The following is an 18,562-nucleotide window of genomic DNA, read 5'->3' on the forward strand; positions in this document are numbered from 1 at the left end:
TATATATATATATATATATATATATATATATATATATATATAACTTTTTTTCAGTTATGCTTATTTTCTACGTGTTTGGCACATTTAGATAGAAAATAAACATTTTTTTCGGGTATTTATGTGTGCCATCATTAAAGGGCTAACATGCACCCAATGCACGGTTACAAGAGCACTTTTGCATTAAGCCCCCCTCAAAATGGGGCCATCAGGGCGAGGAATCTATCCCAGAGCCTTTTGCTTAGCAGCGCAACATGAATTATAAATGTATTACAGCGAGTCTGTATATGGCTAGCCGATTCGTCCATCTGTCACATGTACACCGAAAACTTATCCGATGCAACCCCGTATGCAAGAGCAGAAAAAAAGAAAGAAAGAAAAAAAGAGAGAAAGAGAAAGAGAGGCACAAGATTGGCTGTGCCAGTAGTGACGTCGTTGCTCTCAGTTGCAGCCGAGCATGCGTGCAGCAGTTTCTCTACAGCTCCGAAATGGGTAGGCCACACGTCATACATACTCCTGAAGAGCAGGCAGCTTTCCATCAGCAACGCCGCAAGCAGAACTGGGAACGAGCTCATCTACGCCGTGCCAATGCTAAAGCTCATGCACAAGAACAGGCTCGTGCAGCCGAGCGCAAGCAGTAACTGTGTACCAAGGATCCGGCAGCCTACCAAGCTGTTATTTAATGAACCAGCAGGATTAACCCAGTGACAAACACCGGGGTCACATGTTTCAGCTTCACTGATTAACCATCTGTACGGAGTGCTCAGGTGGCGATTTTTTATTTAGCGATACGTTATTAAATGTGACATATGTGGAATGCTCTGTTGCCAAATATGGCTGCCAATGCTGTGAATGTTCATGCATTTGTTCACAAAGTTATTGTTGTAACTACAGCATGAACCCTGACGTAATATGCTGTAATGTTGTGCTGTGCCATCATGTTGCAGTGATGCTGCTATGAAAAAATGCTCAGTTGATCATAGGTTACTCATTGCAGGCAACTGTTCCCATCTACTCCGTACTTCGTCTTGTCTACATTTTTATTCATGTTGTGGTCACTGCACTGTATTCGTACCAATTGCCTGGAAGAATCTCGAAAAGGCTTACAGCATGAATGAGTTAAATAAATACAGTTAATTCCTCAATTTATCGAAGTCAATGGGAAGCATAAATCATTTTGTTAGATCAACAACTTTGTTGAACATAGAAGGAAACACTGAAACATTGATGCAAATTATATTATTAATTCATGAGCGAAAAAATGTAATTTTCACAGCGAACATATGCATTTCTTTTAAGACAGCTAGCAAGTTGAGCCCTTACTTTGTTCCATCAGCTCTACCAGATATTGCTGACATCTATGAGAGCTTATGCTGAGATCCTGCAGCGAGCAGTTTCGTAAAAGGAAAACAACCACTTCAAACTGGTATGGCAATGCATTTACTGTAGCAAAAGATTAAGTTTTGTTGCAGTTTGAACGAAACAGGTTTAATAATAATAATATTTGGGGTTTTACGTGCCAAAACCACTTTCTGATTATGAGGCACGCCGTAGTGGAGGACTCCGGAAATTTTGTCCACCTGGGGTTCTTTAACGTGCACCTAAATCTAAGCACACGGGTGTTTTCGCATTTCGCCCCCATCGAAATGCGGCCGCCGTGGCCGGGATGCGAAACAGGCTTCCCATGACTCGTTTCCTTATGGCTTGCGACTGTTATGTTCTTCCCGTTTGTCTTTGTTTACAGTGCTGTTTTCCAGTCAAAAGCCATGTTGAACCAATTAGCCTAGCATCACACGGTTCTGCCTCTTTACCCATATTTCCCCCAACAATTTTTTTTTAATTGTGCACAATACTGAATTCCCTTCATTACTTCAAAGTTTTCAATGTACTAGGCTCTACAGATATGTGTCTGGTAAGCGAAAGCACTTCATTGAATAAAAATTTTATGAAATCGCATTTTGTTGAGTCAAGGTCTGACTGTTTGAATACCATTTCATTATCTGCATATTACGCATGCTTCGACACTATTGTTAGGTGACACAGATCCAGTAATGTAAAATTATTAGCTTTTCATCTTTGCCTGTGATCTGAATGCATCACGCATGCAAAATATCAAATAAAGCAAAAAGCGTATAAGCACATATTGCCATTACATGCAACAACATGTCTACTTCTTTTTTATACAAACTTCACTAACTCAGTGATGGTATTCATTTCATGTGGGGATGCCTGCTTATGAAATATTTAATAGGCTTTACTTAAACTAGCAATCACTATTACAGTAAACTTTCAGTTTTATGGCTCAGTTTGGAGAATAATTATTCTGATTACCCTCTGATGCCTTAAAATACATCAGAGGATTTTTAGATACATACTATCTGGTGCTTGTATCAGAGCTGAACTTAGAATACAATGGTAAAGTCTTATAGGCCCACCTCAAATGGCCTAATTAAAGCCAACATAGATGACTACAGGTCTCTACTATTTGGTTGAGCATTCTAAATCAGATCTCAAGACCACAACGTGCAGCACTACCAGAGTTCATATAATGCAAGTGCACAAAGATAAATGTTTCACAACGAAGGAGTTCTGCAATCTGCTCCAGGCAGTAAAGCCTGTTCGACAAATGCATACATAGCAAAGGCAAGGATATTTTCTTTTAATTATCCCAACAATTACTATCATGGTGGCATGCTAGCAATGAAATAGTGGCCGCAGGTGCTATATATATATATATATATATTTTTTTTTTTTTTGTAGGAAATACACTTCAAGAGAAAGCTGTTCGAATGGAAGCAATTTAGCCTGCTACCAATATGCCCTGACAAGCATTTAGGCATCGCCACCTCATGTCAGAGTAACTGTTGTAACTCAAGCTGGGAATATTTACATATGCGTACTATTAGTTAACTAGCACTGCACCATGCCGTCTGCTACTAAGAGCATGCATGATGCTGGCATTTGCAAACAAGCGAGTGCAAAAGAATTGTGAACTTGTGCTGAACTGGCACTGCAAGAAGTGAAATTGAAGAATACAGTACAAGTGGTGCACAGTGCCCTGCCAAATCAGCAACAAAAGTGCTGCACTCCCTGAACTAATGCAGAAAGTGCAGTCAAATAAGAGAACAGTATGTGCAATGCACGCACGCACGCGTGCGCGCACACACACACACACACACACACACAAGCTGCCAGTCTGCAGATTGAGCAAAATCCACCAACACATATCTTCCATGAAACCAATCAAATTTGAATTAGGTTAGTTTTAAGCAACAACATGTACTCACATGAAGTTGCACTAGTGCCAATGAAGTGGGCACTGAGAGCAACAAAAGCTTCACAAAACTCTCTGGTCTCCTCATCTTCCACCAAAAGCACACTTTCACTGAAATAAGAAAATAACATCAACAAAGTGTCCTGGAACATATGCAACAATTTCATACAAAGTGCACATCAATCAGAAGCTTGTTAATGGCCCAACTTCCCATCTTCAACAGCACCATTTAGGTCAGAGATAAGCAAACACGCGGGACATAAGCTGTATCATGTTCTCTTTGCTCGTCCGTCATAAGTGGTGCTGTTCAAGATGGATTGTTGCCAACTTGCCCAATAAGTAATACTCATAAGTTTGGCACAACTTTGACATTTTAATTGAGGCTGATTTTTTCTATATGCCTGAAACAGACATTGCCAGCGGAGACTAAAGAACATGTTCAGTCCCTCTGCTTTACTAGATGGTTCAACGAACCATCACGAATCGAACCCACCACCTTGAGCTCAGCAGTGCAATGCCATTGGTGATTAGTCAACATATGGCTAGAACTATTAGTGTAAAATATGTCACCAATGGCAACATTTGGCTAATGTTACCAGATTAAAGCATGTCAGATTATTGATAGAGAATGATATGATTTTGCATGCCCAGACTACACCTAGGCTGCTAAACAATGCGATAAAGGTGCAAAACGAGCACAGCGTGAAAGACGGGGACACAGAAAGACACACGGCACTTTTCGTCTTCCTTCATGTGTCCCGATCTTCCATGCTGTGCTCGTTCTGCCATGGATTACGAACTTGCCCAAGCTTCCATCCTTGTCGGGGTTTTCCAGGTTTATTTAGTTTTTTAACAAGCACAGAAATCCCAAAAAATTTATTCACCAAACCAATTTACATAGGCCACCATGTCACCAGAAATAAAACCTACGATCTTATACTCAGCAAAAGAAGAGCATAGCTGCTGAACCATCAAGGAGGGTCTATATCAGCTAGCAATTCAGCTGCTATTCCCAGCCATTGCTCTATCCATTAAACGTAAGAACATTTTATTCCTACACAGTACAAAGCGATAAGGCTGGGTGTATACTATAGATCCTTAGCCTACATAGTGAGTTTTCGATCCATAACAAAGATAAATATAAAATGCAATCAGGGGCAAGAATAATCACCACTATAATGGTGGCAGTTAACTTTTGTGGTGACATTTCTACCCACAGACATTTTGACGTCAAAAGCCCATGATGCCACATTTTTTAAAGGGCCTTTTGCCAGCCACATCGAAATTTTGGTTTATACACTGGAAGTCCTAACGTATCATCCAGGGCACATTCTACAGCAAGAATTTTCAAAAACAGTTAATAGCAGAGACATAAGCAAATGAAATCTTGTAAGTTGATGGTGAAAGGTGGAAAGTTACCTCGTTAGCAACAGAGGCTCTCTCCCACCAACTTGATCATCACCCTCAAGCAACATCCCTTCCCTGCTTTCTACTTGACATTTAATGTCTTGACTGCCTCACCTTCCCCAGTTGCTTACGTTTCCTCTCTCTCTCCATTTATTTTTGCAAAGCACATTTCCAGTGGTGGTTAAGCCCACCGTGTTTCATGGTAATATATGAGTTTGTGTTGCTGCCGGCTCATTATGAGCTTAAGCTGGCACTTATACTCTGGAGGCATGAACTGTGACATCTGTGGTAGCAGGAACACTGGCTCTTCCGAGAAGGGCCGACAGGTTTTCATTAAAATTTTTAGCAACATCAGTGGCATTAACCCCGCTAATGTCTTTATAACGAAGTGCTTGGTCGTTATACTTCCCTTCCATGTATAGGACACGCATTGCACAGCTTCACCTCTCTCACACACACAACCACAGCTACGTAGGGAAGAGGGCGAGCACTATTTCGCAAGTTGCCTATCACTCAATCGTGCTTTTGGCATTGTGGATAAGCTATATTATTTTAGATTTAAAAATACAGGAACCAAGTTTTTGCGCTAGAACTTCGATAGCATCATATGGTGCCAGTTTCACTCACTTTCGGTGACCTGCTGTCAGACTTGTTTGAAGAGATGTTTGGAAGTAATTTACAATCATGGTATTGGGGTCATCATGCAACACACATTGTTATTTGATCAAACTCGGAAATTGATGAGGCAGACAGTACGAAGTGGGGCTGCTTCCTATTCAGAAGCCACTAGCCCTTGCTTTGCTTTCACATTCAAGTTTCCTCTTTTAGCTATGTCACTCTTTTAGAGACCACTTCCTGAAACTTTCTGTTCCATGAGAAAGGGAGGGTTCGTCAGAAAATTTCGAGGGGGGGGGGGGGTTGAACCCATCTCAACCCCCCCTGGCTACACTAATGGTGGCAGCTCGTGCACATTGCCCTGCTTAGTACAAATAACTAATGCAAAGGATGTGACTAGTTTCACCAAAAATATATGCTGTGTATATACCTCGTGTGCAGCTCAGCTACTCAACAATCCCAGACAATGACAGATTTTTCCTCAACTGCAAAGCTTTCTTTCCGAGAAAGCTGTATGGGTTCCCTTTATTGATTCGTGCTACATTCAGGTAGATGACAATTTTCCCTTTCATGAGACTTCCTCCATCTTGCAGAATTCCGCATAACTAATTTGCTCAAAGTACAGGTTGTAGTTTAACATGGAGCCTGGCAAGAGAGACACAGTGTCCAAATTCTGCACCCCCCTTAAAAAAAAGACTGCTTTAACAAACAAGCTCACTTTTCTCATTAGAAATTTCTGCGAACATATGGTTTAACTCATTTTCCAGTCCAGCTGGTTCACTGTTAATTGTCACAAACATGTAAAATCTTTGTATCCGTGCTCAAACATAAACTGATAAGGTTATAGCATGGCAAAAGGAGTCATGTGTGATACTTTGAGTGTTTCAAGTAGTTCTCGAAGAAGTAAGGTTTGGGAAGCACTGGCATGCTAAAGTGTAGCAGTCCTATCCATGAACCCTTTCATTTCAATGTATCATTGTCCTGTGTATTCTGGTCACACATGTTGCACATATAGCACAGATGCAACTAAAACAGTGCTGGAAACAAGAACTCGGTAGAAATCAGACACCAGTGGTCAGATAGTGGTGCGATCCCTCATACATGGCCCCTGCGCCTTTGCAGTGAATTACAATTTTGGGCCAAGCAAGGGTGACAAGTACTCGGGTTGGAATTCCTGCAAGGAAAGGGCAGTGAAAGCTTTTGCATACCAGTGATGTCACTACTGGCAACACAAGCTTTTAGTGGTGGCACAAATGAATAAAAGTTGTCTAGGCCTTCAAGGTTTAAGTGCATTCACAACAGATGCATAAACAAACACACTACGCAGCGCCTTGCTGAACACATTGCATCTGTAGCAGATGCAATGTGTCAAGCAAAGTGCTGCAAAGCAATCTGCATTTTTTTGTCCAGTAACTAATCTGCGACAAGTGCACTTGGACAGTGGAAGAAGTCTGTGACATTTATGAAAAGGAATAAAGACCAAATTTAAAAAAAAATTTCAGTGGTACATCAAAGCACAACAATGACACCTAGCTGACAGCAGCCACAAAGAATGAACAATTCAGAATTTTTTAAGTAATGAACTCTCGATTTTACTGTGTGTGGACACTGGATATTGATAACAGATGAGGTGATAGTGCATTGCATAAACTGACTAACTGGAAACTTTGGTAAAAAATTAAAAATTAAATTATGGGGTTTTACATGCCAAAACCACTTTCTGATTATGAGGCACGCTGTAGTGGAGGACTCCGGAAATTTCGACCACCTGGGGTTCTTTAACGTGCACCTAAATCTAAGCACACGGGTTTTTTCACATTTTGCCCCTATCGAAATGCGGCCGCCATGGCCGGGATTCGATCCCGCGACCTCGTGCTCAGCAGCCCAACACCATAGCCACTGAGCAACCACAGCGGGTTGGAAACTTCGGTAGTAAAGAAAGTAATCTTTTGTAAACTATGCAATACAACCTTGGCAAACGTCTGCAACACATAACAAGCTTTTGCAATAACTTGCATGTTAATATAAAAAACTTAGTAAATTTTTTGTATTGGTAAAGAAGCGGTTGGTAGGGGTGCTGCCGACACCATAAGGTGTTAAAGAATAAGACAAGTAAATCGGAAAGATAATCCTTCAGGAGGATGGAAAGAGAAGGCATGCAAGGCAGATGCATGCTGTAGTGCCTGATGGAGAATAATAGGCACTGAGCCACACATTAACAGACAATGTCCTAATACATGGGGCATAGCCAGCATCACTTCTCAAAAATACCTATCTGTATCTGGAGCTTCAAAGGACTTAATGGAAGCAGAAATAATTTTTGATAAAACGTAGAGCACACTTTATGACTCAAGCACAGGATTGCAAAGTCGTGCGACACATAAATATATTTAATGATGATAAATAGCACAGTGCTGCCTTGTATAATTTTCTGCAATCTTCGAAGGAGATTTAAAGGCATAATTCCCTATTTAAGAGAACAGCAGGCTTTTTAAAATTTGTCCAAGACATGATTTATTCGCACATATCATAATGTAACTGCATGTTCTCATTGACTGTCAATTTCTTTTAAGACATACATATCAAGCCTACTACTATGTACCAGAAGATGCGAATCAGTCAGTCCAAAAGAATTTGCTGCTTTGCATCAAAGACGTCTTACCGTTGCGTCGCAAGATGCAAATCAGCCACACACACACATGCAAAAGAATGCATGAAGTGTTTTAATTTACAAAGTTCCTAGTGACCTCAATGGTGGTTGGAAGCAACTGCAAGAGGTGCAACTGCAAAGGTTGCAACTGCAACTGGTTGGAAGCAACTGCAAAGCAAAGGGTGGTTGGAAGCAACTGCAAGAAATTTATGCTCTTGGAAATGTGCTGACAGCAAAGGAACTATGCATAATGCTGGTGCAGATGGGCATGTACACTTCACATCTAGCGACAGCTGGCAAAGAAAAGATGCTCGTTCACTTTCCCTGGTGTATAAGACGTGCAGCAAGAGCGTTTGTCACACTAACAACACATTGCATTGCATAAATATGGCTTCAGAGTCAATGATCAACCTTTAGGGATTATTAAAGCAAAGGCACAATACATCAGAGCATGACTACTGAGGATTGTTGGCCAACACTCTCAGAAAAGCAATGAACAATGCAGCTGTTCAGTCAGGCTTACTACACAGCCATTCACCAAACCAAGGTAGCTGAGCACAAGAAGTTGTGAGAACAAAGGTTGCCAAATAAAGGTTGAAGCACACCTGTAGAGCATCCTTTTGATACAAGAAGGAATTTCGACAGTTCAGAACACAGGGGTGCTGGGGACACTAATGAGACAACAGAGCAGACGCCCAAGAAATCGTGTGGGGCCACTCATAAACCATGTGCTCACACATCTGACTTGGCTCAATGAGGAAGAAGCATGGTTTTGTGGGAAAAAAAAAAGGCTTCAATGCAACTGCCATGCCCACCATGTTGCCACTATGACAAAAGTTCCTAGAGATCAATCTCCTCAAATGTCCATCAACATTGCAAACATATCATGCAGAAGGTTATGTCTGAATTCCAACAAGCAGAGGGAATGGGTGTCTCACTTATGTACAGTCGACCAAAAAAGTTTACGGACCACGGGGTCTCAGAAGATGCTAAATATACGAGCAGCCTTTAAAAGTAGCCAGTAAAACCGTACATCACAATGTTGTTCACATATGCCAGTAAAGGCTGTAAATGGGAATACCAGGCTGCGTTTTGAGGCTGCGGAGATATTCAGCTTTTCGTCAGGTCTCTTGGTCCGCAAACTTTTTTGGTCGACTGTACTTGGGAGAACACAACCAGAAAGGCTAGTTAGGAGAAAAAGTATTGCTAGCTCTCACACGTCATGTCATTTTCCAGGGATAAAATTGGTTTCTTGGAAACAAGTGACACAGGGAAAGAAACAGAACCTCAATTTTTGCTTAGAAGGCAAGGACACCATAACCATAAGGACAACCATTATATATATGGCAAAAAGGCTCTCACGCATTTTGGTGTCACTGGATCAGTGCAGTCACTCTATCGGAGACTATGCTTTATAAAAGAAAGCTTAAAGAAGGTGTGCACAAATTAACTGCAGACAGTTTGACAAAGATTGTTAAAAAAAATTTGCATTCATAGCAGGATAGAAAGCTTGATCACAATGACTATTTACAATCGCGTTATAATGCATTTATATCAAGGTAATTTACCATTCATTTCAATTTTCACTACAATATGTACCACTTCTTCAAAGCAGTTTAAGGCAATTCAGCACCATCAGGTAAAGCCCATAAAACAGCCCTACTTTGTAATGGGTTCTTCACAGCACTAAGCGGGTCTCTATCTGCAAGGGAGCCTGTGTGTTGCGAACAAAAGTTCCTTCTTTCCTTTTAATGTGATAGCATTCTTGGAGAACTTCGAATCGAACCCACATCACAGGGTTTCCTCAATCACAGCAGGCCGTTGCTTTAGCATTGCGCCTCAAATGCCCATGGGCAGCGAGATAATTCTCAGCATCAGCACGCACCGGCATGCCATGCATTGTGGGCTTCGCGGGCGCACCACTAGACGGCACAGCGCGTCGAGAGGCAAGCACGAGAGGAGCTAAGCCGCAGTACATGGTTCATACTCACTGGCGCAATCTCAGAGGCCACGCTAAAGGAGGCAGACTTCATGTGAGCATCCCTAAAGGAGCAGCGTGTCCATAGGGAAGCGAAAGAGAGGTGCCCGGCTACAGTAAACCGCTTATACATGATGCACTTCGGCGGTGGCAATACAATGTGTCCCTACATTGCTTGAATCCTAATCGCATTAACAGCAACAGCCATCGTAAGATGGGTTCTGCTGATGGGTTCTCATAATAGCTCATCAAAACTAATCTGAAAACAAACTGCAACATGATAAAATTATTTTCCTCCCATTATGTCCATCTTCTTTTCTAAACAAGTGTGCAAGGGCACTAAAAAAATATTTTTATAATAAAGGATGACATGGGAAAATTTATTCAGTAAAAAGATTATGTAGATACCATGCACCGTGGGAATCAATGTTATGCAAAGCATTTTACAGGCAGCTAGCTATACGGCACAGTTTGGGGTTCTGCAAAGCGTTACCAAATGAACCAATGGTTTTGTGTATGTCAAACAATTGTGCATGTGTGTGTGCCGTGAGCGTGTGTCCCGAAATCAGCAAGATGACGTTAGCATGACTGCGATGACATGAGCATTGATTTTTCGTGCTCCAGTGAGGGAATATTACAACCAGCTTTGTAACAACTTGGGTCGATCTGGAAGGCGATGCAGTATAGCAGGGTGTCTCAAAGCACTAGCAACCACGAAGGGAAAATGGGAGAAACTAGGCATGCTCTTTCTTTTATAAGCAACTTGTTGATAAGCGACATGACACACATGGAAGAAAATGATAAGATTATCCTGCATGTGTTTCATTCCAGTCTGTGGCTGCATGGAAAGTGGCATGTGTGCCCGTGCTCTTGCTTGTGCTATGGAATGTGCCATACACGCGAAACGTCTGAAAGGGCTAGCTTAAGCTAGTATGGGAGAAGTATGCATGCGATCATGGCCTCGTAGTTAGATCTTCAGGCTGTTGTGATGGGGGGCCAAGGTTCATTCCCACCAACAGACAGTTCAAATTCTTTTTTACTAAAGATGCACAAAGCTATGTGAGACAGGAACCTACCACAATGTGTCTGAAATGAGCCAAAAATATGTTTTGCATTCAGAGCACCATGAATTGTTTATTTAAAGTGGCACTGAAAGCGAATAGTAAGGCATAAGGACACTCTATATGCCTTGAATTGCCTGTCACTACAATTTTCTTCCTATGAAATATTGGAAGTCAAAACTAGAAAATATTCCTTTTCAACAGACACCAAGAACCATATTTTCTAGCATTCCATTATATTTTCCATTCTTTTTACCCTTCTCCATTGGCTCAGACGCAACTCATATGCAGCAGCACTGCCATTATTGCTGGGATCAGCCACTCGGCCTGCCGCATGATAAGAAAAGGATGAAAAATGAAATGGACTGCTACAAAATACGGGCCCAGATATTACATGCTATTTTGCTATGTCTTGCTTGAGAAGGAACTTAAGGTATGTCATCGGTCATAACACAGGTACCCAGACTGCTTTCTTGACAACAATGGTTAAGGTAGGACCTGAGAAATGTGAAATATTGAGTAAACACTGCTTAAAGTTGTTCAGACTAACTCTCCTGGTAAGATGAAAGTAAACTTTCATTGAAACAGCTTTGTTTGGCAACTTCTGCCCTACAAATACCAGTTCTACAAACATTATCCGCAACACTTACCTAGGTTGAACGAAAAGAAAGGAAACCAGGGGCCTGATTTTTATTCGCCATATCATAAGAAGCCAACAAACAAAGACACCAAGGGTCATTTTTGCATGTTTAAGTCCTAATCTTCACCTGCAGACTGAACACACCTTAGCCTCGCAATTAATTTGGACCATACAGGGTTAGTGTTCACATAAATCCAATTACACAAGTGTTTTTACATGATGCCTGTTTCATGTTCGCAACAGGCATCTTTTATATCAAGGCAAGCATGGGCTTCAAATTAAGATGCATTTCTAAATACTGGGGTAGGACTTATTTTGCTATTTTTTTATTTTCCTGCAAGAAAAACTTATGGTAGTGGTAATTCCATATACACTGATATTCTCTGTTATATGGAACATCATGGCAAGTGGTCTCCAGATTCAAGAAAATTAATGTCTAAGGTGTCTGGAATAGTGGCTATGTGCTGCAGTGGTCTTTATAGAGAATGCTTCACTATGTGTAGCTGCTAGAAACTTTAGATTTATTAAGCTACATTGCATTCATATCCCTTGTAAATGTTCCAGAATGTATTGCGAAATGGTTAATGCAACCTGCACCTGGCTATGTTGGGTCAGCCACCATGTACAGCTAGCCTCCAGTTGGTAGCATACAAGGGTCACTGCCAATAATAATAATATTTGGGGTTTTACGTGCCAAAACCACTTTCTGATTATGAGGCACGCCTTAGTGGAGGACTCCGGAAATTTTGACCACCTGGGGTTCTTTAACGTGCACCTAAATCTATAGGGTCACTGCCAAGTCACGTGCATGGACAGATAAATAAAGCAGGGCTCAATGCCACAAAGTAAGCTATATTTCTGTCATATATGCACTAATGACCATGCTTCAGAGTAAATACAGGCTGCTAGGAAGCCAATGTCAAGGACACTTCATTATCATTCTGTTAGTCAAATTAAAAAATTTTGCAATTGCCAGTAGCCTTCTCAAAGATTATTGAAGGCTGCCACTGGCACCTAATATGAATATGAGAATTAACAAGAAATTTAAAGGGCGCCTGAAACGGTTCGAACAAATTTTGTAGACGCGTAGGGTAAAGCTTAAGTAGAACATTCGCACCATAATTTAAGTGAAGCGTTACATATTAATGGAGCTACAAGCGATTACAAGTTACCCTTCTCCCTAGCCATGCTTGTCCTTCTCAACTCGTTCGCCGAGCAATCGGGGCTAAGCTCCGCTTTCACTGGTTTGCGTCACGATGCGACATCACATCGTCCACTTCCGGTTGTTTTGGAGCCTGCCCCCGCCTATGCAAAACCTCTCCGCTAGCCGCTTGGCCATCGACCCCAAGCGAGAGCTGTTGAAGCAGCATGCTTGCAAGCATTCTGTTGTAGCGCCGAACGTGTCTGGTATTCCAGTAATCACACACTAGCTGAAGTTTCGACGGAACAGTGGAGGCATAAACTCAAGCTGATGAAGGAACTTTAGCGTAGACGTACGTGAGCTGCCTGATCGGTCTCCACGGTCGAGCCACCCGTTGGCGCAGAGCTTAACCAGCCAAAGAGCTAGTATTGTTCTAACCAAGTGTAAAGCATTTTAAACATTATGAAAACAAAGTGTTAACGATTACACTCCTGCAAAAAATTTACACCAGACGCAAAGAAGAATACGTTTTGTTACTGCTACTGTGTGTGGTTGAGCTCTATGCCACCAGGTGGCTGCACCATGCAGACCATTCACATTTGTGCTTCTGTTCATCCCCTGAAACGACATGCAAGTGGACACAGCCTTGCGCTTGCATTTACCCTAATACCGGACTCGTGAAACGCTATTGCGTTAGTAATCTTCTGGTGTAAAGTGACGGCCGCAATCGCGCAAATCCTGGCGCCGATCGGATAGCGGCAGTCCGATGCGCTGCAGCCAGTTCGCTCGTCTACTGGCTTGCAGATGGGCACAATTGCCAGTCGCTAAGTTTGCAGTCCACAACGCAACAAAGTCGAATCATAGCACTCGCGAAAAGACAGACCGACACTGACGGCGGTGCTCTCGTCAAAGACTGAGCACATTGTAACATAAGCAGACGACACTTGCTGTGTGCTGGAAGTGCTTAAGTGTACTGAAAAATTGTTCTTGTGCGTTCTCTTTATGTTACTTTCTTTGTATAAAAGCAAATTAAATAACATTCCAACTATTACAAACATCATTTGTTTACCACAAAGTTGGAAAAATTATCGATCACGCGCCCTGGTCAGCCAATTGGATAGCTCGCCCCACTGACGTCATATGGGTGATTTCCGTCATATAGGTAGGGGTGGCTTAAAATTCTGCCGAGCAGTGTGCTGCGATGGGCAGTGACGTGCATTTTTAAAACCTTATAATAAATTCCACGCTTTACGCGGAGCGCTCAGATGTGTCAATTGATGATCAGAAGGACCGACTCTAATGACTCGGTACGTTTGTAGAAAATCGTCAAAATCGTTTCAGGGTCGCTTTAGGCTTACATTAGTGTCAGACAACTCACTCTCGTAATACCCATAATTTGCACCAAAAGTTGGGTGGGCAATGCATGCCTGTGTTGTAAGGCAGAAAAAACAAACCTTCAACCTAGTGTACGCATAAAGAATTGCCCAGATGCTTCAGAATGGTGCACCAAAAATCACTTGTCAAGCCCCCAAAGCTATCCTAATATAAGCAAAAAGTATCACAGGCGGCTTCAAAACTGTTTTCAAGCACTGCGATTGCAAAAGCATCACTTCCAGAGGTAGAAACTTCAGCTTGTGTATGTACATAGACAACTAAGCATAGTGAAAAAATTCTGTATGAGTCATCAAGGGTACTTCAATCAATATGCAGAAATGAGGAATACTGCAGGGATGGGCAATTTCATTGTGTATAAAAGACATGTTTTTTGCCGCAATTGAACACACACAAAAGAAAGACACATAAAGACAACACGGGCGGCCGCCCGTGTTGTCTTTACGTGTCTTCTGTTGGTGCATGTTCAATTGCGGCAAAAAACATGTCATTTAGCAAGCACCAACTAGGCCAACAAGCAGCTTTGTTGTTTCATTGTGTATGTTGGGAAATTGATATTTTGAGGGAAAAAATGGGGAGAGAGAATATGTCAGGACACCAATTTGTGTAAACCATAGAATCATACATAAAGGATTTGCTTACTTTATGCATAAACTTGTAAGCCGACATTTGTTGTCTCATCATCATCACCTTCTTCAACCTATTTTATGTCCACTGCAGGATGAAGGCCTCTCCCTGCGATCTCCCAATTACCCCAGTCCTGCACCAACCGATTCCAACTAGTGCCCGTGAATTTTCTAATTTCATCGCTCCACCTAGTCTTCTGCCGCCCTCGACTGCGTTTCCCTTCTCTTGGTACCCATCCTGCAACCCTAACGGTTGAATGGTTATATAACCTGCGCATTACATGACCTGCCCCCCAGCTCCATTTCTTCTCCATGTCAATTTGAATTTGGGCCATACCCATTTGCTCTCTGATCCAAACCACTCTCTTTCTGTCTCGGAATGTTATGCCTAGCATTCTTTGTTCCTTCGCTCTTTGCACAGTCCTTAATTTCGTCTCAAGCTTCTTTGTCAATCTCCAAGACTCTGCCCCATATGTCAGCACCAGTAAAATGCATTGATTTTCAATGATAATGGTAAGCTTCCAGTCAGGAGCTGACAATACCTTCCGTATGCGATCTAACCCATTTTTATTCCTTCATGAATTTCCTTCTCATGATCAGGGTTCCCTGTGATTAGTTGACCTAGGTAAACATACCCCTTCACATGCTCTAGAGGCTGACTGGTGATACTGAACTCTTGTTGCCTTACCAATCTATTCATCATTATCTTTGTCTTCTGCACATTAATCTTCAACCCCACTCTTACACTCTCTCTGTTAAGGACCTCAATAATTTGTTGTAACTCGTCTGCAGTGTTGCTAAATAGAACAATGTCATCGGCAAACCGAAGGTTGCAGAGATATTCTCCATCGATCCTTACTCCTAAGCCTTCCCAGTTGAATAGCTTGAGTACTTCTTCAAGACACACAGTGAATAGCATCGGAGAGATTGTCTCTCCCTGTCTGACCCCTTTCTTTATTGGTATCATCCTACTTGTTTAGAATTAAGGTAGCTGTGGAATCTCTGCAGATATTTTCCAAGGTACTTACGTAAGCGGTCTGTACTCCTTGATTACGTAATGCCTCTATGACTGCTGGTATCTCTACTGAATCAAATGCCTTTTCGTAATCTATGAAAGCCATATAGAGAGGCTTATTGTACTCTGTAGATTTCTCGATTACCTGATTAATGACATGGATGTGATCTATTGTAGAGTATCCCTTCCTGAAGCCAGCCTGTTCCCTTGGTTGACTAAAGTCCAGTGTTGCCCTTATTCTATAGGAGATTATTTTGGTGAATATTTTATACAATACTGGGAGTAAGCTAATGGGCCTATAATTTTTCAGTTCTTTAACGTCTCCTTTTTTGTGGATTAGTATATGTTTGCATTCTGCCAGTTTTCTGGGACCCTTGCAGTCGACAGGGACTTTGTATAGAGAGCCACCAGTTTTCCAAGCATTACGTCTCCTCCATCTTTGATTAAGTCGACTGTTTTTCCATCTTCTCCTGCCGCTCTTCCCCGTTTCATGTCTTGCAAGTCCCTTCTGACCTTATCCCTAGTTATAGATGGAGTTTCTGAATCCTGTTAATTACTGTTTCTAATGGAGGTATCAGACTCCTCTGGGTACTGTACAGGTCCGTATAGAATTCTTCCGCTGCTTTTATTATGCCTTCGAGATTGCCGATATTACCCTGCTTATCTTCCAGTGCATATATCTTGGTTTGTCCTATGCCAACTTTCTTTCTCGCCGATTTCAGGTTGCGTCCATTTTTTACGGCTTCTTCAGTCTTTCTCATGTAATAGTTTCGAATATCACTTATTTTCACCTTTTTGATCCGTTCTGACAGTTCCGCGAATTCTATCTTATCTCTTGAGTTGGAGACTCATTCTTTGTTGTTTCTTTATTAGGTTATTTGTTACTTGGGAGAGCTTGCCTACTGGTTACTTTGATGCCTTGCCTCCCACTTCAATTGCTGCCTCTGAAGTCAGCCTCGTTACAATTTCATTCCTTACCTCTATGTCATCATCTCTCTGTTCTAAGGCTGCATATTTGTTTGCAAGTACCTGCCTAGATTTGTCTGTTTTTACCATTACTGCCTCTAAGTTGACCTGTTTCTTCTTGACCAATTTTACTCTTTCTCTCTTCAAATTGAGGTGAATCCTAGCCCTCACTAACCTATGATCACTGCGCTTTACCCTACCTATCCCTTCTACATTCTGCACTACACTGGGATCAGCACAAAGTATGAAATCAAATTCATTTCTTGTTTCACCATTAGGGCTTTTCTAGGCCCACTTTCTGTTGCTACGTTTCTTGAAAAAGGTGTTCATTATTCTCAGCTTATTCCTTTCTGCGAATTCTACCAGCATATCTCCTCTAGCATTTCTAGAATCGACGCCGTAGTTGCCAATTTCCTATTCACCCACCTGCTTTTTCCCACTTTTGCATTGAAGTCACCTATTACTACTGTATACAGGGTTTGCACTTTTCTCATCGCTAATTCAACATCTTCATAAAGCTGATCTACTTCCTCATCGTCGTGACTGGATGTTGTGGAGCGTAGGCTTGTACTACCTTTAATCTATACCTCTTATTAAGTTTGATTACGACTACTGCTACCCTCTCATTAATGCTGTAGAATTCGTCAATGTTGCCTACTTATGTCCTTATGGATTAGGAATCCTACCCTGTATTGCTTCTTATCAGGGAGACCTCTATAGCAAAGGACATGGCTGTTATTTAGCAATGTATAAGCCTCACCAGTTTTTTTTAATCTCACTAAGGCCAATGATATCCCAAACAATGTCTGATAGTTCCTCAAAGTGTCCTGCTAAGCTAGCCTCACTTGACAGAGTTCGGCTGCTAAAGGTTGACAGGGTCAGTTTCCATTGGCGGCCTGTCCGGACACAGAGATTCTTAGCACCCACTGCTGCATTAAAGGTCTGACCGCCGCCTTGGCAAGGTGCTTCGCAGCTTGCCAAGTTGGCCATAGGTTAGTTGTAGGAGTCATTAGGGAGGTAGTGGCCGAATTTTAGCCTACATCGTGCAAAACTATCACTTAACTGACATGAACACAATAATGCAGTCACTAGCACGGACCCCATAACATCCATAGCAAGCAAATTAAATTCATGTTGAAAGGTTGCCTCCTATGTTATGTTTACTTTTTCACACCACACTTGTAGGCTACGGATTACTGTTTCAGAAGCATCTAGCACCATCCAGTGCACAGGAGGTCAACCGACTTCACAAGCAGAGCGCATACTTTATAAAATATCTATGCAGCTCAAAGTCTAATGCCCGTGTCACACGGGCGTTTGGAAGGCCTTCCAACCGATAGTCAGTTGACTCAAAGGTCAAGTTCGAGCTGCTACACGGGCGGTTTCGAAGGCCGCCGAGTCAATCGTCTATCGAGTCAACGGAGCACCTTACAACTCTATCGAAATCTCGATGGCCTTTGAGCAACGGAAACGGAAACAGTGCGAACATGCCCTCTCGTTCACAGTGTGCTCGTACTATCGGTTAGAAAGAACAAATCAAACCAAAATGCTCTAAAAATACTATATATGAGTGTTATTAATTATTCAACAAAGTATTTTTGCCACTTGATATGTGCGAACTGCACATATTCTCGACAACACCGACATGCAGCCGCATGCAGCGACGCAAACGTTGCCGCAGTTTCGCTACTCAACAACTTAAAAACTAAACATATATTTATGGCAATGCATAAACATTTCTCTAAATGTATAAACAAACATAAAATAAATTATAGTGCTTTTAAGTGGTTTTAATGTTGC

At 41.8% G+C, this 18,562-nt stretch overlaps 1 protein-coding gene across 4 annotated transcripts in view; it reads right to left on the minus strand.

The window, feature by feature from the left end:
• Positions 1-18,562, minus strand: part of poe (E3 ubiquitin-protein ligase-like protein poe) — a 549,114-nt gene that overhangs the window by 528,532 nt on the left and 2,020 nt on the right. For all 4 annotated transcript variants that reach the window (XM_075691124.1, XM_075691117.1, XM_075691109.1 and 1 more), the window contains exon 2: positions 3,285-3,382. In XM_075691124.1, the coding sequence (XP_075547239.1) occupies positions 3,285-3,382 (98 nt within the window). The remainder of the gene's footprint in view (positions 1-3,284; positions 3,383-18,562) is intronic.

The sequence above is a fragment of the Dermacentor variabilis genome, chromosome 1, assembly GCF_050947875.1.
Source record: "Dermacentor variabilis isolate Ectoservices chromosome 1, ASM5094787v1, whole genome shotgun sequence".
NCBI classification, from domain to species: Eukaryota; Metazoa; Arthropoda; class Arachnida; order Ixodida; family Ixodidae; genus Dermacentor; species Dermacentor variabilis.